Source organism: Acanthopagrus latus, chromosome 11 (assembly GCF_904848185.1).
Source record: "Acanthopagrus latus isolate v.2019 chromosome 11, fAcaLat1.1, whole genome shotgun sequence".
Classification (NCBI taxonomy): domain Eukaryota; kingdom Metazoa; phylum Chordata; class Actinopteri; order Spariformes; family Sparidae; genus Acanthopagrus; species Acanthopagrus latus.
In genome coordinates this window covers 13586356-13612043 of record NC_051049.1, presented here as the reverse complement: position 1 = coordinate 13612043, position 25688 = coordinate 13586356, and the positions used below count along the sequence as shown (strand labels likewise).

Sequence of the window (25688 nt, the reverse complement as noted above, 5' to 3'; positions counted from 1 at the left end):
AAAGCAACAGCAACTTAACCACTTAAATGATCAATAGATTGATTGATAGAGTGTTTTTATATCATATTACTGGCCATTATTATTAGTGCATTAACGTTTAAGCAGCATTTTAATTGATGTAGTTATTTATACTTTTGGTCAGTTTGCAAAAATATTTTTATTAACTAATGAAACTGAATATTGCTGAACATGTTTTTGAACGTTCAATCTGAAAAGTAAAAAGTAAGGAATACATATTTATCTTAGAACTACATAAGTTCAGTACTGTAGTAAATTTAAATGGATTAAATTTCCAGTTTCTGAAGTGGGGTTGTGTAATCTGAAAGAGTTAGCTCAGGAAAGACTATGTTTTGTTAAGTTGTCCATATTTAACAGCTAATCAATCTCTTCTTTTCCTTCTTACTGTCTCCCCATCTTTCCGTCTCCTCTCTCTTCACACATGAACGCACGCACGCATTCACACACACACACACACACACACACACACACACACACACACACACACACACACACACACACACACACACAAATACAACCCTCCGCGCAAGCCCTCTCAAGGCCAAGAAAACATATATGCCCATTTTCCTATTTGATTGCATGTCAGTGTGGGGAGGAAGGGGGACAGGTGTGATGCATAAAATGACCCTGCGACTCCATCACACGCACGACAGCTTTATGGTGAGGAGGTGTTTCAATCACGCTACTGCCCTGGGAGGCATCAATCAATACACACATGCAGACGCACACACACACACACACACACACACACACACACACACACACACACACACACACACACACACACACACACACACACACACACACACACACACACTACAACCAGACCAGTACAGGTTAACACATTCACATCATGATGACAGAAAAAGGGCAGCAGGTGTAGTATAGTGCAAACTTTGCTGCAGGCGCAAAATATTAAACTATCTAAATATTAACTCATATACAGGGTTTTATCTAAAGTTTTTACTTATTAATTATTGGAGGAGGTCCTAGGGCTTCAAATATTCATGTGACTACATGAAAAAAATGGCATTTCCACAGAGAGTCACAGTAGTGTAAAAAAATATATGTTAGAATACACATTTTGCACATTTCATAATTGACCTTTTATCTCTCCCCACCTGTGTGATCATCTCTACCCAAAATGTGATCAGTGCACTGTGAAACTTGTCAACATTAAGGATACAATTACTAAATAATAAGTGTGTCATTAGTCTGTCTTTAATCCTATAATTAGCAACTTAATTAATTCCTTTGTCCATGAACGACTGTTCGATGAACCTGTTCTTAAGTTGACAGCGTATTATTGAATATAGCTCCCAGTGAGTCCTGTTAAATAGATCCTTCTCTACAGATCCTGTGAGAAGCTCCCAGCCTTTATTCTATTGTACTGTATTGTATGGTTTGTTTGTGCATCTTTGTGTGTATATAAGTGAGAGATCGATGTCTATTTTGATTGTGAAGCAGGTCTACTGTGAAAGTATCAAAACGCTTAATCCAAAGCCTGTAGTTAGATTACTGGAAGAAAAAATGAAATATCGGCCTGCTGGTAGTAATCACCATCTGGGCACCATGGCTGTATGTATACACACAATTCTATGGAAATCCATGTAGTAGTTGTGATATTTCAGTCTGTTACCCATAACTAGAACCATGCCACAATCATAACCAAAAATACTTACACAACACAAATTTACTGTTGGGAACAATTTATTTTCTGTACTCTATTAAAAAAATTTAAAAAAAGCTTATAGTTTGCTATAAAGGCCATATGCAGCATCAAGGCTTTTATATTATTGCCATTAATGTTACAGTATCCCTTTGGGTTTGACGACCAAAGAAAAAGCAATTCATTATTAATTTGTATTGCGCAGGAAATTCATCAACAACAACAGCGATGATCAAAGCAATGAGGAGCAAAAGACCAGTTAAATCACACCAGAGCTATCCAAAAACACAGTGAACAGTATCAGTGAGCTAGAAGTGTTAGGGCACGACCCACTGTGGAGAAGATGGGTGGGACTATTAATAGCCTCCAGTACAGACATGTTTGAGTTTTGCACTGAAAGTTGTCTTTCGCAACACAAACATTATATTCCTGTTATATAAGTGGATGTAATGGAAAAACGTTGTGGTCCAGTGTTAAAGGAGACTTTCAGCTGGAAGCCTTCTTCTTAGGTTGTCAGGTGTTGCTGTATTGCCCTTGAGCCTAGACCATATCTTAGAACCTAGTCAGCCGTGTATGACGGAGTAGGGACACAGCAGTGGATGTAAAAAGTCACAGTAGCTTCACTGTGTGGCTACAAGATGTAGGGGACACGCCCATACAGCTTTCTTTTGCCACCACGATAAAACATAGAAGTGCAGGAAGAAGCTGTTTGCATATCTGTGTGTGTGTGTGTGTGTGTGTGTGTGTGTGTGTGTGGTTGAGTTTACGATGAAAAAAGGTGTAGTGAAAAGTAGGGATTCGCATCATACATGCATGTGAGTGTGTGTTTTTGTGTGTGTTGTGAGGGGTTAAATGAAAGTCAGTGTGCACACATGGGGCATCATAAGCAGACAATGAAAAATGAGAGTGGAGAAGCTGTACAGCTAGTTTCCCTGTGGGAACAGCTACAAGCAGGCGAACGTACCTTTGGTGATAATCGCTTTGTGTGTGTGTGTGTGTGTGTGTGTGTGTGTGTGTGTGTGTGTGTTGCAGTGTGTAAAAGAGCAAAATGAAAACTGTGGAACAAACATCACAAAACGCAAGTCTTAATGGGAATACGTGTGTGTGTGTGTGTGTGTGTGTGTGTGTGTGTGTGGAGAGGGGGGGATTCTGGCTATATTCACATTAACCCTTTCCACTTCTCAGAGGCACCCATTTGATTAAAGCAGGAACCAGTTGCTTGGGAATCTCATCTTCAAAGAGTATCAATTCAGCCTTTGCCCTTGCTTTTTTTTTTAATAAGCCCCCACCTCCAATAGGTTCTGTACTAAAATAAGCCTTGAACTAATGTCGTGATTAAACACCATTCAGTGTAGAGGATTTCTGTGCACATTTCTGAGGAGCACAGATTATTGAGAAGGTTTTTTTTTTGTTTTTTCTGTACTCTGTCACACTGACTCGGGGTAGTCAATCATATGTTTGTATGTGTGTCTGTCTACCTGTAATTTTATATCCCTACCACTCTGGAGGAGCAGGTCCTGAGGTCTGTGATTTCCGCAAATGTTTTGCTTTTATGCTTATAGCCCTTCTTTGTTGATGAAGTATAGAATAGTAGAAAGTGGTCTTCTAGCCTCACAGAAAACATGACATTGAGTATAAATGTCACTCATCTATCTCTTTCTTGATCTTTTTTTTTAACAACTCTTTCTTCTGAAGGTTGCATACTAAATGATTTTCTTTTGGACTTTGAAAAAGGAGACACAATACTGTTTTTTTCTTAGTTGTTGTTTTTATGAAGGATTTTTGCTCTTTTGCCCTTGAAAGGAAATGAAAGGTAGACATTCAACAACTATTTTTCTCCCATCTTCTCTCTGAACCTTCTCTGTAACTCACATATTGTGAGTGCAGAGCACTGCACAACTCTTTACCGGCTGCACATTGAAAGTAGCACGTCAGCAGCACAACACCACAGCTTTAGTCCTCTGTCAGTGTCTGTGCTAGATCGGCTCTGCCACTGTACTGCTGTGTGCTCAGCACTTTGACAATCCTCACAGCCCAATAAATACAGTACAGCCGTGGTCTTATGTGCATTTGTTGGAATAAAACAGACTTTACTTAACATGAGCCATTACACATTGAAAATTAAGTGATGGAGAAGACGTACTGAGTGTCTCTACACCAAGCACAAATGTCTTAGAAGATTTTTCCAGCCTATAGGATGGTACATTCACACATGGGGGCTACCGTAGGCTGTTTAACATTAGGACTGAGGTTTTGGGTCTGAAAAGTGAAGGCAAGTTGGTAGTGCCTTAAAACTGTTTTACACATTCATCTAATTTAATATAAAGGTTTCTTTAGTAACTATCATAATTACAGAAACACCAGGTGCAATTGCCCTTTTGTGTTTTTGTAAAGTCAGCATAGTTGCACAGTCTCAATATATTTTGCGGTCATCTTTATTTGCACTTATGTCCTGGTAATTCACATTTCAATTCCTCCTAAGATTTTGGGAGTGTTTAAGGCCTGGAGGTCAATGTGTGACATGTTACTGAGTACATCTGGATGTGTGTTTTGGGTCATTCCTATCCATCTTACTGTGACAGTATCTGCATTGTCAAGGAACTACAAATAATTTCGTTCAATGCACTTAAATGTTTTCCCTGAGGAGAAAAGTGTTATTAACATGAGTATTTGCAAAGGTGTCTTTAGTTGTTACTGTGGTAAGGATGCAAAACACTACCGACCTTTGGAATTACAATTACAGCATTCCCAATTAATCCAAGCTGACAAAAAAAAAACACTTTTGAAGGGAGGCCAGTTCCAGCTGTTCCAGTGTTACATGTACACAAATAACCCTTTTTAGGACTTTGTGGGCGTCTGTTTGATGGGCACCTCCCTCTGAGTTTCCTGCACCTGTTACTGAGGACCAACAAAGCATTTTAAACAGAGACTCCATATTAAATCTGTATGAAGACAGTCACAACTGTGCTCACCTCAGTGGGTTTACAGGTTCATGTTTGTTGAGCTTCTGTCCAGACATGACTGTACTGTACGTAGCACTTCACTAAAGTTTTCTGTAAACTGGTGCACTGAAAAAGGGTGTGGACAAAGCATGCAGCACAAAAAGGATCCTTGGCTTCATGTAGTTGCTCTCTAAGTATACAGACACAACTATTATAACTGCTTATAAAATTAGCCATAAGTGTAATCTCAGTTAAATATCGTGCATAGCTCTGTGTATCTGAAATGTATATTGTCCTTCTGTTTGCAGTCTGTAGTAGTTCTGTTACTCTACATTACAGGCCTCTGCATTATTTTTGCCACTGTTCCACACATTACTTGTACATCACAGTCTCATTCCCCTGTCCAGCAGTAGTGAAGAATAACATATAACTGTCTAGTTGGTCTGTTCTTATCTCATGTCAGTCCAAACAGCGCTCTCCTGACAAGTGGTATTTGACTCAGTCAGAAACTGACACGCACGGAGAGAGTGACGGAGAGGATGCAGGAAGAGAGAGGAACAAGAGATGTGTGAGAGGTGAAAAGCGAGACAGGCCATTCCACAGCACCGGGATGTGAAACACTGCCAATCTTTTTGTCTGATAGAATAATCAGCATGCACTCGACAGGAGAGTGAAAATTGCCATTCGCGCACAAAAACATGGCAAGGATCGTCAATTATCCGTGGGGTTTGTTTTTCTGTCTGTGCCTCAATTTGCATATCATTCCTATGAGAAGGTGCTTTTGATGTAGTTAGATGATTCCGGTCAGTATGATATTATGTGAATGTGTCTTATTAGTGTGCGGTGTGTGCCGACAGGGAAAAGGTCATAATGTTTCTTTGTTCCCATAGCGCTTTTTCCTCAATTAAATCTAATCACCAGAGCCCATCATTGATCCAGCCTTTCTCATGCCTGGATTCTGATGATCTACTTGTGTATGTGTGTGGTGTGTGCTTATGTGTATCCGCAGGTTAGCATATGTGTGAAACAGAAAAAAAAGTGGTAGTGCAGCAACGCAGACAGAGACAAGGGGAATTGTGTTCATACGTGTGCCCGTGTGACCATGTGTGCAAATGTAAATGCCATTCTGTGATCTCCAGCACATCGAATGATTTACCTCTCTGGTGTAATGGAGCAATTTCTCTCTTTTTTTTTCCTCTGTTCCCCATCTCTCATTTTCCTCCTCTTTCAATCTGCAGTAAAATATTCTCCAGTTTAGCTCTGTGACAAGTCATCTGTCACTCAGAACAGCAAAGGGAACGGGCTCTTCTGATGGACAGGGCTCGATTCTTGTGTGTATGTGTTTGTGCATCTGTGAGCAAACTGTGAACGACAAGGCCGTTGTTAACGTCTTAATTGGTAACATCATTAACTTAACCATGATTGCCTCACTGCAAGCGCAAAGTTGCAGTATGCATGAGATCGATTGCTTTCACAAGCTTGCAGAAATACTTTCATGAAAACAGAATATTTATTTTCTGTCAGACTGTGGACCTCGTATTGACAAGAAATTGACATATCATATCACTATGCTACCCATCCATCCTCTTCCCAAGAGCAGTCAGACTCTTCCTTTCTCGCTTTTGTGTCTCTTGAGTTGTTTTTATTTGTTTAGCCATGCCAGATATTGAATTTTATAGAATAAACTTCAGAAAAGAAAATGATGTTCTGAGCGTGCAGACACTGTATCCACGTGAGTTAGGCTGACATTATTCTCCCTCTCCCGTTCTCTTTAAGATTAAATGTTGTGATAGAACATCACAAAGTTGTCTGTCACACATTTTGTGCAGATGTAATGGTTATAAGTACTCATCATGCCTTCTTTCAAATCAAAGCAGACGAGAGGAAGTCTGCTGTCTGTTCTTCTGTACAAATTGACAAATATTCACTCTTAACTGATGTTGCTGCTGTTGAGGAATATATCTGTTCTGATCTCTAAAAACCTGCTCTTCATAGTTTACTATTGTGTTCGACTAATACATTTGATTTTGACATATTCAGTTTAAAGCAGTTTTCCTGCTCAGAAATACATTTCTTATTTGGCAAACCATTCAGTGGGAACAAAATGTTTGAAGCCATGTATCTGTGCAGTGCATCTTAACTTATGTAAATAACATACTTATTTTAACCTAAACAATGATGGTTTACTAAACCTAACCAAGTATGTTTGGCACCTAAATCTAACCAAACTGCAACTGTTTCACAACAGTTACCTTTTTGTTTCATACTGTTACCATAACATAACCATACTGTGACCGCTCTCTGCCAGTCACATGGTCATTTTGGAGAACCATGGTGTATGTCCTTTATGACCCTCATGATGTCAACTTTTGATTATAGATTTTCAGAGATTCAAAGTTCACGATGTTGCTGTATAGAATTATATTATAATTATGTATCAAATTATTATTTGATATCTTCATATTTGTCTATGCAGTTATAAAATATCAAATAATAATTTGTCCATCTTGAATGGCAGCCTCCTGTCCTCAAGGCAAATGCCAAGCCTGGTTTGCTTATTTTTTCTTCTCAATTGAGAATACTTTGTGTTTAAACTAAACTGTAAAAGACATGCATGGCATCGTACTGTAGATTCATGCTTGTTTCCTCAGGCAGCTGTGTGCTGTGGTGGGAACAATATGCTGGCTTTTTGAGAGCTGTAAGCCTTTCAGGGCAGTGCCGTTCTGGGTGCTGCAGCCACAGGCTCTCTTCTCTAATGGCTTGTAATTCCTTCTGTCCAGTATAATCACCAACACAGCCTGACAGTATGCACACACAGACAGACAGACAGACAAACAGACAGACAGACACACACACACACATACATATATAAAATTCAAGGGTCATATTCACATGGTCACGATCTCTCTTGCACGGCTGTAGGAGGAGAGGAGAGGAGAGGAGAGGAGAGGAGAGGAGAGGAGACAAGGGAAAATTTGAAAAAGGTCAGGAGAGTTCAGCTGTTACAGTAATCCAGGTGTGTGTGTTTATCTCCCAAGCTCTGAGACAACAAGTGGCCCTCGTCTCCCACACAAGCTATGACCACCATTGGCCACAAGAAAATGTGTGTGGCTGTGCTGGGAGTTGGATGGTACAGGTGCCAGACTCTCCCTCTACAGCCCCGTGGCGGCCGGAGAAGTTAATTGGCAGCATCTGGCTGTCTGAGAGCCCAAACGCTAACCCCCCTCTTCCACTCCACCCTGTTCCTTCTCTTCCCTCCTTCCCTCTAGTCCCCCCCACTCCTGTGGGTGACGCTACCCCTAACACACATGGTGACACCGGTCTGGCTGCAAGCTGTGAACGAGGAGTGTGTGTGTGTGTGTGTGTGTGTGTGTGTGTGTGTGTGTGTGTGTGTGTGTGTGTGTGTGTGTGTGTGTGTGTGTGTGTGTGATATACCAGGGAGTATGGAGGCAGACAGGGCAGCCAGGCCCCCAGCTGACACCGTCGTGCCAAGGGAAATGTGGGCAGACAGGCTGGCATCTTTGTGCCAAGGCCAACAGGGCCCTCAGGGAGGATGAAGGGGGAGACAGGGAGGGAGGGATACAGAGGCAGGATAGAAGGAGCAGGGTGGGGAATGGAGGAACAGATAGAGATTTGGATGAGTAAAATTCTACTCATCTTGTGACAGACACATTGTGGGGTTTGCATGCTGATCACGCAACATGTGGTGTGGCGTGACTTGTGTGTCAGGCCATCTCCTAAAAATGTATTAATCGTGCTGTTATTCCGATAACCATTCGATGGTCTCAATCATTCATGAAGTGTAGAAGCGACGGCTGTTAACATTTTATAGACCAAAAAAGATGTCTCGGCAATGTCATCATGAGATTAAACACTGAAGACAATAAGTGATCATTCTAGCTCTTGGAAGTTGCCGTAGAGAGTTGGACATCGCCATCGAGTTTGCTGTGGAAATACAGTGAATGCAGTACAATGAGACCAAAGTAGATGCTAAAACTATATTATCTTGTACAGCAACAAAAGAAGGCCTAGTGGTATTTATAATACCAATTTGTATCACAATTAGGAGTTTGTTATGCATTTTTTTCTCTTTTAAGTAAGATAAGATTTTGAATGTAATTTTAACAGTTTTGTACATGTGCAAAATGGAGTGTAAATACACAGAGTTTTGGTGCTGTAGGAGTCTAAGTGAGGAACAGTTTGTAAAATTTGAATAATGTAGTCATTGAATGCACTTGAAAGAAATCGACTGAACCAACTTTTAGTCCACAAGTCAGGTACAGACATTTTGCTGTAAATATGTGCTTTAGAAAAGAGGAAACTTCTGATCCATGAGTCCAGGAATATGAAAGCCTTTAAGTATTTTTATTCTTCGTGTGTTTCTCACTACCTGACCATTGTAGGTGTCATATGACTCTCTCCACTTCTGATCTTATGTACATATTACATATTTTTCTATAATGTATTGACATTCTCTTTTGCAAAAATGGTTTGGACAAAATCCTCTGTACATGTTCCCAAGAATGTCAGTGATTATATCACACCACACTTTTCTTTAATATCTGCTGTTATAAACAAGCCCTGTGGACCACAGGTGCACAGATTGATATAGATTTTACCTTTAATATTGTCAGTCAGCAGTTTGAAATACAATAACAATGTTGAAATGAACCTAGTTCAGTATATTATCATAATAATATGATAGGACCCTTGTGATATGTGAGGTTATTGCTCTTTTTTAACAAGCCTAAGTGGGGCAAATGAGCCATTATTGGAAAAATTAGCAACACTGATTGTGTCTCAAGGATGATTCTATAATTTATTTTGCTCGTCATTGCATTATTCAAACTGTTGGTAATTTTTTCCACAACCGCAAGTCTTTGTGATCAGTCTAACAGGCTACAGGAGGTGAGCTCATCTCTATGTGGAATTTAATAAAAAGTGATTTCAGAATGTGTCATGTGTGTTGCATTGCCTTCCACGGAGTAAATTTCCAGAGAGAATGATCTCATCACTCTGTGTGACCTTAGCCCCCCCGCCCTACACACACACACACACACATACACACACACACACACACACACACACACACACACACACACACACACACACACACACACACACACACACACACTGCTGCGGAACACACAATACAGGAGCAGTGATGTTGATGCTTGATGTTAGATCACTTGTCCCACTGTTACTGGCTTGCCTCGGTGCCTCGGTGTAAGACTCAGACGCAGTGAGATCAGAGTGTATTCTGTCATCCATGTCACATTTATAAATGCATATGTCATAAACACATTAATAACTTCAAACAAATCATGTACGTGTCTGATTAAAACAGTCCAGTGGCAGACAGTGTAGAACAGCCTCGGGGTGCCGTGTAGATCAGTGGGTAGAGCAGGGGTCTCATGTACAGAAGCTTTGCCCATGCTGCAGCCGCCCCGGGTTCAAGTCTGGGCCTGGAGCCCTTTGCTGCATGTCACTCCCTTCTCTCTCAGCCTGTTTCCTTTCATGTCTTCTACTGTCCAGTTATTAAGGTAAAAAAAAAAAAAAAGAAAAAAAAAGAAAGCCTCAGTGATTGTAGTTTGTGACAAGTCTCAGATCAAAACAGAAATTCAGAAATGTAGATACATATTGCATTTGGTCATTCTGTGGTTTACGAAAGATTTACAAAAGACAGACAAAAACAGAAACTGAATAAAGACTGAATAAACGAAAAAAAGGATAATGAAGGTAAAAAATAAATGACAGAAAGTGAAAGCAAGAAAGAAACAAAGATATAAAAGTGAAAGAAAGAAAAAGTAAAGGAAACTGAAACAAAGATGAGTCAGTGGGCTCGGTCAGGCCTGGTCATTCCCTGTGCTGTGGTATAGACAAAATCACTGATGGACTAATGGACTGGACAAATAAGGTTACATCTACTCTGATTGCATGATCACCATAGTGCCAAACATATACACATTTAGTTTGGTAGTGGTGTGTGTGTGTGTGTGTGTGTGTGTGTGTGTGTGTGTGTGTGTGTGTTTGTCTGGGTAAGTGTCTGGTCCCTTTAACATTATTATTATGACTTGGTCTGGCGCCAGTCTGTCTGGTCAGTCTGCACTCACATGCGCACACAGATAATGTGATGGGAGTATAATGTTGCACTCTGGGAAATGCTGCATCACACAATTACAGATGGACGGTTTCTTTTCTCTCTTCTTAAATACACACACGCACACACACACCCACTCACACACACACACACACACACACACTCACCGTGGGCTTAATGCTGACATCATCATTTTATTAGATGTGTGTGTGTGTGTGCGCGCTTGAGTTTTCATTATGGCTGCTTGTGTGTGTTTTGTCTGTACCCCCCATTATTTCAGACGGATGTGCACCTGCCCTGTTGCCCCATAGGGGACCAGTGGCGCCACAGTGGCGAGGGCACAGTGATCATCTGCTTTCTGCTAATTGCCCTGCTGCCCCACAAGACGCAGGGGAGCTAGCTACTAGCAGGCACAGCGTGCTCCATCTAGCTGAGACCCCTCTGGGACATACACAGGGGCACTTTTTTAAAAGCAATTTAGGATTGATTCAGCAAAACAGGACAGTCCATTTGGAGTGTTTTATGTTTGTGTCCATGAAACGGAAGTCAAATTGTGAATCTCTGTGTGTGTGTGTGTGTGTGAGTGTGTATATAATATATATATATATATATGTTTATCATGTAGCCTTTGACTATCAGCTAAATGTACATTCTAAAGTGTGTTCCTTCTTTTTAATCAAACCTGCATCATCCAGAAAGTGTTTTTCCTCCTTCAGGGGTCACATTTCTGTTTGTGTAGCCTGCTTACTGCCAAGACGGACCATTCCCCCCAAACAGGTCACCTTCCACTCATAGGTGTGGCCCTCTACTGGTCGATCCAAGCACTGTCACTGTTATGTATTTCCCTTTATTGAAAAGAACATTCAAATGCAACCTGAAGGTTTGGTTCATTAGAAGGCACATGTTTCAAAAATGTTTAATTACTGCACCATGTTGTGCACTTGTGATTAAATCACCCCAAGGATCTTCTTAAATCATGAAAACAATTAAATAGAAAGAAATAATGAAAATCGAAGTAAATATTCTTAATTTTTCAAGTATCTCAGGGTTACGTGAGTTAGAGCAGCTACTGTAAATTCTCCAGCATTGTCATCTCTGCGGGAATCCCCAGGGCCGATAAAACTATCCCTTGTAAATGTACGAGTGTCGTACATCTCTCGCATTTCTATCAGATTTACACTGGAACAGATAAAAAAGTTTGAGATAAAAGGCAATGGCTAGAGTACACAGTCATATTTACATAGCAGACGTTTACATGATAAGAATTGGGTTTCTGCTCTTATCACTGTGGTGGGTGCAACAGCAGGGTGTGTTTCCATTTCAAGATAAACAACGTGACAAAGTCTAGTGAGGGTGCGGGTCAGATTCACAAGAGTCCTGAGAGTTTTGACAATTAAAAAAGGGAAGACTTAAAAATGAAATCACAGGAACAAGGTAGATAGTGTCTTCTCAACTCGACAGTACAGTGAGAAGTGGAGGACGGGGTGGGGAGAGGGTGACATGAAAAAGAGATGATCTGATCTTTAGATGTGTTTTTACACTCAAGGATAGACAAACACGCAAACCAACAGACAAAGACAGCTAAAAGAAAAAAAGAAAAAAAACCAAAACAAACTCCCTCTGTATTTAACATATCAGAAAAACAAACTGGTTTACTCCTACAAACAGCGAATGGGTTTTTATTTAGATTAGACTCAAATATATATGACTGCTATCCCAATTTTATGGAAATAACTTCACATTTTATGACTGCTGCATAATCTCAACTCAGGTAAAGCACTGTCGTGTGATCTGATAAGGCGTCTTGATAACTCCCATTGATTTACATTTATGTCTGAAATCTAATGCTACATGGGATCAGCAAACTAACCAGTGGTGGAAACACGTACAGTCCTTACTGAAATATTACTCAATAATAAGTAAAACTACTGGCATTCAAATAATATTCAAGTACAAAATACAAACTCAAACACTACTCAGAGTTACAGTAGTTTGAGTAGCTGTGATTTGTTTCTTCCACCTGTGGAATTAAAGCAACATTATGTAGAAATTAGCATTACATTTTGTGTGATTTGGCGCCCTCTACAGTTTCTGAGTGCAACACCACTGTCGTTAACACAAATCCCAGGTCTGTAAGAATTTGTCAGAGGTAATGTAGGTGCTAACTACAAACAAAACTCAGTGCATCATCACAGTGTTATGTGTTGAAAGCTTGTAAGTTGAAGTAAACGTGTGTAACGCTGTGATCCTGCCCGCTCACTGAAGCTACACAGTGCAGAAACAAGTGATAGAGGGGCGGAGTGGCTGAGACAGAGACACCATCCACCTTATTAAAAGGCACAGTACCATCAAAATGACTCTGAAGCTGTTTAAGGTAACAAAAGTTTAATAATATTTAACTAATCAAATTGACCAGCACATAAACGTGAAGATCAGAGCAAACACCAGAGAGTTTGAGGGTTGAAACAGCTTTTCCACACTGCCTCTAACAGGAAGGGGTGTAGAAGGCCACCTGATGAGAGTTCACCTCCTGGGTGTTTTGGTGCTGTCATGTTTCAGCCTCATCAAAGGGTGTCTCTGACCTGAGAAGGCTGCTAACTGCCTGTTGTCTCCACAGGTGTGCGACTCTCATGTCTCCCCTTTAAAGAAAAAGTCTGTAATTCACAAGTATTATTGCTTCCTGAATGAACTCACTGCTGCTGGCCCAGAGACTCTACTAGTAGCATTAATCCCGGCTTTATCACATCATCATCTGTGGGCATAATGTGCATCTTTTTGACTTTAGCACACACACACACACACACACACACACACACACACACACACACACACTGCTGCGGAACGTTATGATGAACCTCTAAAAATGGGGAAAATGAAGTCTCTCCTCAGCACCGTCACACTTGAGAGATTTCTCTGACTTCTTCCTGCACATCTAATGCTCTTTCTTCACTGGTCTTTAAAGTTAGTCTTAACCGAAAGACATGTTCTCATAAAGCCTCAGTTTTACTAAATATACTGTACCACAACATACAATGCACAGCTGGCCAACCAAATTACAAAGCAAGCACAGGTTGCCTAGTAACTGTCTCCAGAAAGCTTTGTTGCGACTTGATTTGCATCCAAAAAAGATAGATGGATGCCTCGAGAATATATATCTTGTCACATTTTGCACACATATCCGCACATGCTCATGTGCTCACTTCCCCACACGTTTGACGCTTCGGAGGCTGTTCTCTGCTTGACTTATTATGCAAAACAAGAACGCAGGCCGTGTTTTTTTTTTAAAAAACAATGAGCCTATCTAACATCTGGCATCATTTTGGAGTGCCAAGAAATATTGCCTCTTCAATTATTGGCATAGTAACACAGAGGGAGTAAAGAAATATGTCATTCGATGTGAAATGTTTGCCAAACGGATTGCCTATTTGCCTTAAATGAGACGCTGAGAGTTCCGTGCGGCTTGACAGCTGTACGGGCAAAATGGAAGACATTTAACCTTCCTAACAGTTGACAGGATGAACGTTTGACAAGCTGGAAGAGTCAACAGTGAGATAGAAAATATAAAAAGGAGTGGATGAGTGTCTGTGTGTGTGTGTGTGTGTGTGTGTGTGTGTGTGTGTGTGTGTGTGTGTGTGTGTGCGTGTGTGTCCGTGCGTGTGTGTGCTGTGCATCCAGGCCTTGCGAGTTGTGTCCTGTGTGTTTTTGTCTTTGTCTGCGAGAGTGCTCAGAGCAGTGGTGATTGGCGTGTCCTCTACGCTTGATTGAGTTGGAAATATAGACAAGATGTCGCCCGTATGAAAGCTACCAATTTATAAGCCTTCATCTCGAAACTTCAGAGAGACGCCGGTGCCATCAAATCAGAGCGGGAGTTTGTAGCTACCAATGGATCAGAAGTAGAAAAGCCCCGGCAAGCCAAGTGACACCTCGCTAAAGGCTGCCTGCTAGCTCTATGAAACCCTCTCCCTTTTCATTCTCCCCGTGTCTCTTTATTTAGTCCCTTTCTCTCTGACTTTGTCTCTTTAGTTGTCTCTTTCTCTATTTGTCAGCGTGGTATTTCAGCCTCTCTATTTTTTTCTTTGCTCTGTGTCCTGTTCTTTATTCTGTAAGGCTGTGATGAGACGCTCCGGCAGTTAACTTGTCCCACAGCTCGCTGTCAAAGGAATGACCTTGATGTAGCTCACATGCGGTTTGAGTTTGCCGTTTCGTTTCAGTGTGTTACTCTTTGCATATTCTTGTTTGTGTGTGTGTGTGTGTGTGTGTGTGTGTGTGTTTCGTCGTCTCTGTAATCACTGAATTGTAAAACCGTGTGTGAGCGTGTTATCATCTGGGGGAAGCTTCTCCATTTTTCCCCCCCCCCTTATCCCACGCAGTGATAATTCTGTTTGGGAACGACGGCACTGTACCAAGTCAAGAGATGGGCAGGGGAGAGGCACAGGGAGGTACCATTTAGATAAAACAAATTGCCAGCTGCCGAGCAGGAGCAGCCACAGCTCAGAGAAAAAAAAACACTAAAGGGACTGTGTGCATTAGTGTGCATGTGCTGAAGATTTTGAGTTTTTATATATGTGTGCGTGACTGTCGTACCTAAAGGAGAGTGCAGCCCTGTTCATAGCCTATAGTTCAGGCCTTCCAGGCAGGCTCTTGAAGTACCAGATCTTTTTTTTTTTTTCTCCTGGCTTATAACTATAATGCTGTGATGGGACAAGCAGCAGTAATTAAAATCAATAGCCGGGACTTTTTCAGTCTCCGGCAAGGTCACCCGCTGCCCGGTAGAGAGGAGGAGGAGAAGGAGAAACAGAGAGAACTGGGATTGCACGGATGGGCAGAGCCAAACAGGGAAATATGTAAAGAGGTGAGGTGTCATCTTATTTTAATTAACCTGCACCTCGGAGGGCTGGCACCACAGCACTGCACCGGTGTGTGTGTGGGTTTGTCACATGGAGGTTTATTTTGTCCTTGTCGGTCACTTTTATTCACTGAATGTTCAAGTTTAAACCTGCACAATTGTAAGAATTATATTTATGTGTAATTAGGGAGGGTGCTCTCAATTTTCTCCCACTTCTTTGTGCTGCTTTACAATCCGTAAGACAAGGCTGGTAAGCTGGGTGTGGTATAGCTGGCCACTGGCTGCATTAGTATTCTGCTGAGATAGCCACATGCAGATACATTCCCCTTTCTCCTCCACTGAAGGAATAATCAGCCCTGCCTCCCGCTCCCCTCTCCCCCACCGTCTGAGAGAGGCCGAATGATTTAGCTTTTTGTTTTACTAGCTACCTGCAGGGACATCTTCAAGTGTTTGAAAATGCATGAGAGTGTGTTCACTATGCATTTCGATGCGAGTCTGCCGCCAAAAACCGGATGCATTAGGGTGTCTGAGCAAACATAAAAACTCTTGTGTGTCCTCCCTCTTCAGAGGTGAGTCACAGAGAGAAGTTCACTCCGTCAGAGCTAGCGCAGAGCAGTCTGTCCTGTTTGTTGATTATCAGGTGCTGTTCCTATCACAGCCCCCGATAGCATCTTCATCTGATCTGCTGCCAGAGACGCTAGCTCGGTCGCCAGTCCCACCATCACACAGCCACTGCGCTGCTAGCCGCCACCCGTTTCAGTGTATCTTCGTATCAGGCCCAGATCTGCCATCGCCCTGCTCTCTCATCTTCTCCTTATCTCCTTATTCCACCTTTCTCCCTGCTCCCAACACCCCAAACCCACCAGTCACTCGTCATCCCCATCTTCTTCCCCCTTTTATCCTCCTCTCTCAGTTGCTGTTGTTCCCCCATGCTTGGTCTTCCTCACGTAAACTGTCAAGGCAGAGTCTGTGAGTGACAGGAAGAGACAGCAGAGATTTGGAGAAAGACGGGGGGAAAAAAGGAAAGATGGAGATAGAAAGGAGGCAAATAGTTACTTGCATGCATATGGTATCCTCCTGACCATGTCTCAGTGGTGGGGGCTAAACAAGGAGAGATAGGAAGACAGACAGGCAAAGAGAAAACATGTAGAGTAAGCAGAGAAGTTCTATAGACAGCAGCAGTCCTGTCCCCGCACCCCATCGATCATCTACGAGGGTATGGATCAGTCATCCTATTTCGCCCCGGACCCAGCATCCAACATGGACTACGCAGTTCAGCAGAGAACACACAATGCGCAGCACATCACAAACACCCCACAACGTTCAGCACAACAAGAAATATGTCATACCGATGCACAGATTAGATGCTCAACCGTCCCTCGCTCTTTTTTCTAAAGTTTTCCAAATTGCTCACGACTTGAGGCCTCAAGCAAAAAAAGCAAACACATTTTCTGCTTTCCACTCAGACTTCACTTCGATATTACACATCATGTAAATCACCACAGATAGCGCAAAGGTGTCAAAGTCGTCATATTTAGAATTTCTCGCGCTCGCTTGGAAAATTACTGCCTTTTAATATGCAAAGCTGAAAAACACCAGGCGACCACATTTGATACTCAAACTGCGATGCCAAATCCTCCAGAGGCCTGATGAATTACAAGCAGAGGTAAAAATGCGAGTGCTCAAAGAAGAGCGAAGAGAGTAAATTAATGACATACAAGGCATTTTTTTTTTTTCAACCATGGTGTCGGACCATTGCTGGTGTTCTTTTCATTCATCAAATTGGTGTAAGTGTTGCGTTTCTGAAAGTTATTCTGAAAGAGAGTGATGTTAGAAATCTCAATCTGCCTTTAATTTATCAGGTTGGTTGACAGTTATCAATCACTGTAATTTAATGTAGTTGTTTCACTGATATAATTCATTTTTATTCTAAATTATGTTTCATTGCATTTTGTGCTTTCTGGGTTTGCCTCAAATAATGAATAGTCCCTGTTGTGTTCGAATGACAAATGAGGAGTCTCAAAATGGTGATAAATGATCAGAAATTGTCGTTAGTTTAGAAAAAAATAATCAATTTTCTGTGCTGGTTTGTTTTAACATTCACTCCTCATGAGTTAAGAACCCCCTCAGACTTCCCAAGCAGCTTGAGTGCCAGGTGATATCCCCTCACTTCCAGCTGTCCTTGTTCTCCTTTGCCAGCTGAGTTCAACATCTCCGGAAGACGACAAACTGACAAGTTGACGCAACTTCAGCGTTACGATTTCTCAACTCTCTCTGTGGATAACTCAGGAGTCACTGTTTCCTTGTCTGTCTTCACACTTTCTGCACTTTTTCCCCCTGTGCTCTCACTGTTCCTCAAATCAGCACCTGATACAGTTTTAACCCTTTTAGATGTCACATTCTTGAATTAAAAAGGCCTGTTTGGTTAATTACCTCTCTAATTTCTCTTTACTCTGTGTTTTGCTGTTGCAGGCAGAGGCTTCCAGCCAAAAACGTGTACTACTACCGTTGCCCTGACCACCGGCGCAACTATGTCATGTCTTTTGCCTTCTGCTTTGACCGCGAGGATGACGTTTATCAATTTGCCTACTGCTACCCTTACACCTACTCCAGACTCCAGCACTACCTGGCCAGCCTGGAGCGCAGGAACCTGCCCTACCTGCAGAGGGAGCAGCTGGGACTCAGTGTGGTGAGTTGGGAGATGGGAAGTGCATTTGGGTGGGGGGGAGGTCGATACTGTTTTTTTTTTATGGCTGGAGCAGATAAGCCAGAAGGTGGTGAAAAATCACTGGTGGAGGGGTTGTAAGTTGTAATGTGTGTGTGTGCGTGTGTGTGTGTGTGCCAGTGTGTGTTTTCAGAATAAGGGGACCTGGAATGGTAACTTGGGTGTGCCTGCCGGTCATAACTTCAGCCTCTCGTGTTATTATTAGGATTGCTGCACTCAGAAATGACGGACTGTAAGCCTCTGGGTGTGTGCATGTGTGTGTTTGTGTGTAAATGACTCCGTGTGTAATCAGTAGAGCTCTCACCTCGGCAGTAGGAGCTAGTGTATCATACACGCTGCCTCCAGTCTTGTCTGCTCTTATCAAATAATTGTAGGAGAAAAACTCATTAGAAATGCTTGAGAGATTATGACTTTTTCTTCTGTCCTCCAACATTTGTCAGAGAAAAGCTCCCTGCAAGGGGGGGGGGGCATGAAAGTACAGGTAGTTGTAAGGAGTGCCTGACCATAAAATATAGAAAATGTAGAAACCATGGCATGAAATGGCTGACAGTAGTAATACCTCGATAAATAAATATTAAGGTAAGTATTTTAGACTATAATTGTTGTTGTATTTTAAAAGCAGCTTCGATGAGAATTCAATATTTAAAAGTAAGGGAAAGGATTCACCAGGTTGTAAAGGCAAATGCATTTTACTTCAGGGTCCTCAAACTTTTGCTGGAAATTACATGACCAGCTACTCAGCAAACATGGATTTACAACAGAAATAGAACAACTCAGTTATTTATTTTCAGTTTAGCTAACAAGACTGAGAGGATTTAAAGCCATCGTGTGGTTCACCAGTTGAATGCTGTTCATGACGGGAAGCAGGAGCAGGGGATGTTTAGTTGCATTAGCTACTAGTTACTGAACACAGCTCAAGAGTGTTCGGTAACAAAAAAAAGTGACCATGAATAATTAAAATGGGATTTGATACAACTAAAATGACAAACTGTGTGTTGTTAATAATAATAATAATCATTTCTAATATATCACTGAATTGTTTGGTGCACTTGCACATACATTGCCATATTTCACATATTTATATGCTATGTATAATATACATATATATATAGATTCATCATTCATTCATCAACACAAATGTAATAAAGCACCTTGGTGTATCAATGCATGACAATAGCTCAGAAAAGTATAATTGCTCTTTTATAGTTTCTGTAGGTTCTATTCTTACTTTTATGTGTTGCTTCGCTTCTTTGAGCTTCCTTATTTTTATGTACTTATTCTGTCCTTGTGCTGTGGCAAAAGTGAAATCACCCTTCTGGAAGATGATTAAAATACAAAAAAGCTTGGGTTGGTATGCTGTTCTTTAATCATCTTTTGTAATATTTGAAAGTCAGAAAGTCTCACAACATCCCAACAGCAATCAATAAATCAAAAAAGACAAAAGAAAAAGAAAAAAAAACAACTGAGGATTTTGCAGGCCCGTCCAACTGTTTCACTTGGCTGTACGGTCACAATTTGTACTTTTGATTGACAGTATACCAGTACTAGCAGTCTGTTATTTCTTACAACTACACAACCTGTTGTCGCTATACAGCCAGAAGAAAGACCATCACGGTGAAGAACATCACAGCATTAAACAAGTATAAAATGGACATGTGGTTTGAAGGCCAGGAAGTAAAGAGTATGTCACTGATCTTCTCTGTCCATCTGTACTACTACTGTGTTTTGTGTGTCATAGTGTAAATACGAAAGCTTTACAATTCTCCCTGTGCAGCACAGTATTCTTTGTGCTTTATTTTTAAGCCACATCATTTGTCTGAGTGAGACAGAGGGGAACAGAGAGAGGACAGACTTGCTTGGTTTGGCTCACGTAGTCAGTATTAGTATTCATAGTCATAGAGAGGTTTTATGGCCGTATTTTTCTCTTTATGTTCTCTGGGCCTGGGTGGCAGACAGCCCAGCCCCACCCTCTCATATCTCTTTCTCTGTCTGCCACCCCACGCCTCTCTATCTCATGCACATATGCAACTCCACACACATACACACACAGGTCAGAGGCGAAGGGATGAGGAGAGCTTTCTGCCTGCATCAAAGTTTAAAGACGGATTGCTGCCGTTTTTCCGAGACAGAGTCTTTGCAGAGACACCACAATAGCTTTAACCTTCTAATGGGTACAGTTATCTCATAAGGGTGGAAATAAGAGCAAGGGCCATTTGCAGTGGCATTCTTCTATCTTGCTGACTAATTTGTTTTCTACACTATATTCCCCCTGAACAAAATCTCCACCATCCAGCCTGCCCTGGCAGACTCAGATACTGTAAAAAAGGTCAGCTTGTTTTAATTTTTTACCTCCAGCCCTCTTCATCTTTATGAATGAGGTAGTGTTTACTGATTTTTAAGTCAGGTACTTTTTTAACTTTCTCACTCAAACCAAGATGCGCCAAAGCAGAGTGGATTAAAATTAATGGTAAAAAACACTGAACCAGATTGAGTTCATTTGAGCTTCTGAGAAGACTTAAATTGAGATGGAAGGATAGAGGGACAGACACAGGGAGAGAGATGTAGAAATTCAGGAATGAATGAAAAGGGAAAGCCAGGAGGATCTGTATAACACTTTCAGATCAGCCTCTCAGCTCTCAAATCTTTTACTCTCACTCAAACCGCCAATTTAGGCTTTACAATAAGACTGTGATTCACCTGTTTGGGACATTTTACTTTCATTTCTACATCTCACAGTAGCTGGTAACTCCCTAAGATTTTCACTGCTGATCATCTAGAAAGAGAAACAAGAAAGAAGTGGTTATTGGTAGAGCAGGTGGAAAATCCCAATTGGTCTCAGCACAGTCTTAAATCTGCCATAAAAGATTGTCTAAAAACTGGATGTCTAAATTCTGATAAAAGTGAGATGCTCATCAATGGCCCTGACAATCTACAAACGCAACTACAGTCCTCACTAGGTCCTTTTTGAAATCAGTACTAAGCTTTCTGTCAGAGCTTACCAGTGTGTTGTGTGAGTCCAACCTTATTTTTTAAATGCATATTAGCAAGTTCTTCCACTCTTGTTTTTGTCAAGATATACTGACAAAATCTTTTCATTTCTGAGCGTCAGAGACACTAAATCCGTTGTACATGCTTTCAACTCCTCACGTTTAGATTACCGACTGTACTGACATAAATCAGAAAACAATTCACAGACTTCAAACTGACTAACAAATAACAATTTTAGTCACTCTTTACATTGGCTGTTTAACACAGATTTTAAAGTTTTACTTGTTACATTCAAAGCACTGGCCTGGACCAAACCTATGTCTCTGAATTACTGTGCTGCTGTCCTGCACGTAGTCTGAGGTCCTCAGACAAGAACCTGTTGGCTGTTCCCATGTCAACGTGACTAAAGAGGACTGTGCTTCTGGTGTTAGGCTTTTGCCCGCTCAACATCGAGCTGCTGACTAGTCCACCAATACTCAGATTTGCAAAATTAATGTCCTCTTTTAAATAACTTCCAAAAGGTATTCGTTGAGATTTTGGCAAATATCCTTGTGTGTTCACTGGCAGCAAGTCAATCAAGAAGATACAACTCCCATATCTGTTTGTTGAAAATTAGGCGACAGCTACCCAGACTGGAAACAGGGGGAAGCTAGCCTGGCTGTCTGCATGTTATGTCTTATTTACGCAGTTTTAACAAAACAGAAGTGTAAGAACAATTAGCTTTTTTACAGTTATTATTGACTGGCTGGGAGCAGTAGCCAGACATGTACATTTAGCACAGGTTAAACAAACAATAGGGGAGACTGGGGTAATATTTAGGATCACTGCATCAAGGCAATCATAGTTTTGTCGCTAACTGCATATATTTCAGGATGTTGTGCCCCCCTTCAAAAAAACAGAATGAGTGTAAACCTAACTGTTTCAATAATATAGCATGTCCAAAAAAAGTGGTCTTGTGGCACAACTTACTCCGTGCATGGGGTGAATTGAGTATAGGAGCGGGGGAAGTTGAGCTGTATCCCTAATCTACTCCCTACTTTGGTCACATGATCAATGTTTTTTTTTTAACCATTTTCTAGCAACAAGGGGTGGCTCACCTCATCTCTCTCCCCTTATCTCCCCCACTCTCAAACGGTGTCCTGTCCTCCGCAATGGCTGACTACTTATTAGCTGACGGTGATTACCTACAATGACTAAAACACATAGATCCTTAAAACACACACTCACACACGAACACGCACCCACAAGCAGCCACACACACACACACGAACACACACCCACACACAGGCACACACACACACACACACACACACACACACACACACACACACACACACACACGCATACATCTCCCACAAAGACAAATACCAGGAGAATTACTCTTATTCCCCGGAGGAGAAGGGGTTGGATTCCTGCTCAGCTAGGTTCATGGCGGGTTCATCAGCATCTGTTCCTCTGGTCCCTGTCTGTCTGAACATTTCCCTTTGTAGACCATCCTGACAGTATCTGAGCAAACCCTCTCTCTTTCTCCCCCTGAGGCATCCATGTCCGCCGAGACACAGAGAAAGAGACAACATGCATTTGACCTGCTACAGTACTAACAAGCCTTTTTGAAAAGATGCCTACTGCTTCCTTCTTTCAAACTATTTCTTCATTTCTGTATGCTACTCAAGTTTCCCACTGGCCATCTGGAATTGAAAAAACCTTATTTGCGCACCTTGCCTGTTGACAAAGCGTTTTTTCCTTTTTTCTCACTAGTTGGCAGTGTCTGCCCGGAGTTGCGGAGGCAGCAGTTTGAATTTTCCTTCTGCTGGCCCCGTTGTGGAGGGTAGGGCTATGACACTATTAGTCACCTCTGACACAGCACAGCCTCTGCCTGTAGACCAGATGGAAGGAAAGTGTAAATGAGTGACCTCAGGGTGGTGGAGTGGACAGGCCACCGACCAGCTTTAAAGTTGTCTGCGACCTAAACTGCATGCTACTTGAGAGGCCTAAATCTGTGCTCGCTATTATTCTGTTATTCTCTTCACATACACACATCAAGGAAAAAAAAAAAATATTGATCTTAGAATCACAGAACAGGGATGTCACTTTTTTTTTTTTCCCCTTTTGAAAACTCGCAAATCAAAGACAGATTTTGATAGATCACTTGTACTGTGCTGAAGAGAGGCAGCGGTCACTGTCAGCTGCAGTGACTTAACATTACTTAGACTGTTGTGATTGAATTTTAGACCTAATCCTGTCTGCTATCAGTGTTCAGGTACCATGTCTGGGTGTCTGCTCAGTGGGAGTGGAGTCTCGAAGAACAGGGTCGGTTTTTTTTTTTTTTTTGCGTCTGGAGCAAGAGGAGGGGAGTGGAGTGGGCACTGCAGCTATATCTGCCTGGCTGCCTCTCTCTCTCCTTATCTCTGTGTTTGTACACTGTGTGCCAAGATCCAATCAATAGCCACTCCAGCCGTGGAGAGAGGAGAAGGTCAGCAGCCATACTGGAGGAGCCGACTCGGCAAACTGATGGAGACACAGAAAACACAGGAAACATACAATGAATGGGTTAGGCACATCTCGCCTCTCATGTAAGCGTACTGCGAGGAACTTTTAACTGGTAATGAAACAATCTCAGTTTTATACCGATGCCTCTGCGTGAGCTGCAGAAGAAAACAAGACCATCAGCTAGAAGATTGGCTATTTCTATAAAGTTATGAAAGCTATTCTTGATGACCGTCACAGAGCACAGATTCTGACTTATTCATTTTTTGTTTTTTTTGTCAGAGTAGTATTTTTATTTTTATTTTTTTTTGCTGTGCTGAGAACTAATTGACAGCCTGTAGAAAGACCCTGCTCTGTGGAGTGTTGCAGGAATGAGTCCTAGCAGTGTTCCACTCCCAATTCCATTGTCAAGAAGTCAATGTTAGTTTTGAATAGGTTTTAAGATAGGATAGAAGATATTTTCATGTTTGTCCTGTGACATAACACATCAGTCAGTACCCAGTGTATGAATTTGAAATTGATTCACTTGTCTTTAAAAGGCATTTCTAACAAGTCGTGGACATTAGACATCGTCCCGCAGACACAGACTCCTCTAGTCACTAATCCATCTTTACAAGCAACTCTAGCTGAAATTGTGCTTACCCAAAACTTCAAACTTGTAGATTGATGAATTTATAGTATAGTGTAGTAGGGAGCTTTAGAGATGGTGACATCGAAGTCAAGTGACCGTGATGTAGCTCGTTCACAGAACGTTAGCTTTCTTACCCCTGTCGAGTGCAAATCATAAGAGCAGTGTTCATCTCTGAAGTGTTTCATTCTTCCTGAATGTAAAGTGTGAAGTGTGTAAGTGTAAGACTTACATTTGGCATACAGCATATTTTATGTAATGATCTAACATGTAATTGAAACATGATTTAGCTGTTTCTCAAAAGAAACCAGGGCAATGCCAACTTCTGGGTTAGCCTACAAAAAAATACAGTCATCGTTGGTGGTATGGTACAGTGCTAAAACGAAATGCTGTGTTTCACCATTGGGATATAACAGTTATTACTGTTGCATGGCCACAAATTGATATATTACCCTAACCCTAAAAAAGTAAATTGTTGTTAAGAATATGCTGTGTCTTTCTTTCACTTGCTTTCTAAATGCATGTGCAAGCTGGATCAGGCTCTTTAAAAACAAGGTGGTGGTGCTCATACTGCTTTTTTCCAAAGCCACCAGAATCAGCACTGTTAAGAGCTCTCTTTGTAGTGCATATTTTATTCCATTAGAAAAAGTACAACTGACAACAGGCTTTTTGTCAGGTAGGAATCAATTTAGGTTTGAAACTTGGAGTTTTTCGATTGCAATGAGACTTTTTTGTTAGAGGATATTAAACATTTTTCACTAAGTTCCAAATGTTGGAAAGACAGAAAGTTCAATTATAGATTTGGACTCCTGGACAAGAAATATCTGCGTGTATTTTGCACACCAAATGAATGAGTTAACTTTTAGGAATAAAATGAATATGAATAATGATTGAGCTGTCTGAGACATCACGAACAGCACAATCCTATCACGGTGTGTTTTCAGTGTTGTGACACCATTCATATCTTCTCAGGCAGAGTTTTTCCACATCATGCCTTATCATCGAGTCATGTAACAGCATCCATTGTGACGCACTGCCAGTTTTAATTAACTAATTAATGCAAACTTTCTCCCAAAGCGGACTCTGAGAGTGCAGTTCTTGACACTGGAGCTGTTCAGTGAATGTCTGTGTGATTGGTTTGTGATGAAGAGAGCCCTCTAACTACTGACTGCCTCTTTCAAAGGCCAACACCTGAATGGCCAATCAGCACTTTATCATGTGAATGAGGTGATACTGCAAAGTGAAACCATATAAGAGATGTGAGCACCCACTTTGCGTTATAGTA

General features: G+C 41.4%; 1 protein-coding gene across 6 annotated transcripts in view; it reads left to right on the top strand.

Moving 5' to 3' along the window:
- The window catches only part of agbl4 (ATP/GTP binding protein-like 4), a 279730-nt gene that overhangs the window by 129833 nt on the left and 124209 nt on the right, over nt 1-25688 (top strand). For all 6 annotated transcript variants that reach the window (XR_005077889.1, XR_005077890.1, XR_005077891.1 and 3 more), the window contains exon 5: nt 18048-18264. Coding sequence is in view for 3 of the 6 variants with exons in the window: in XM_037115638.1 (XP_036971533.1) it covers nt 18048-18264 (217 nt within the window). In the remaining 3 variants the exon portion in view is untranslated. The remainder of the gene's footprint in view (nt 1-18047; nt 18265-25688) is intronic.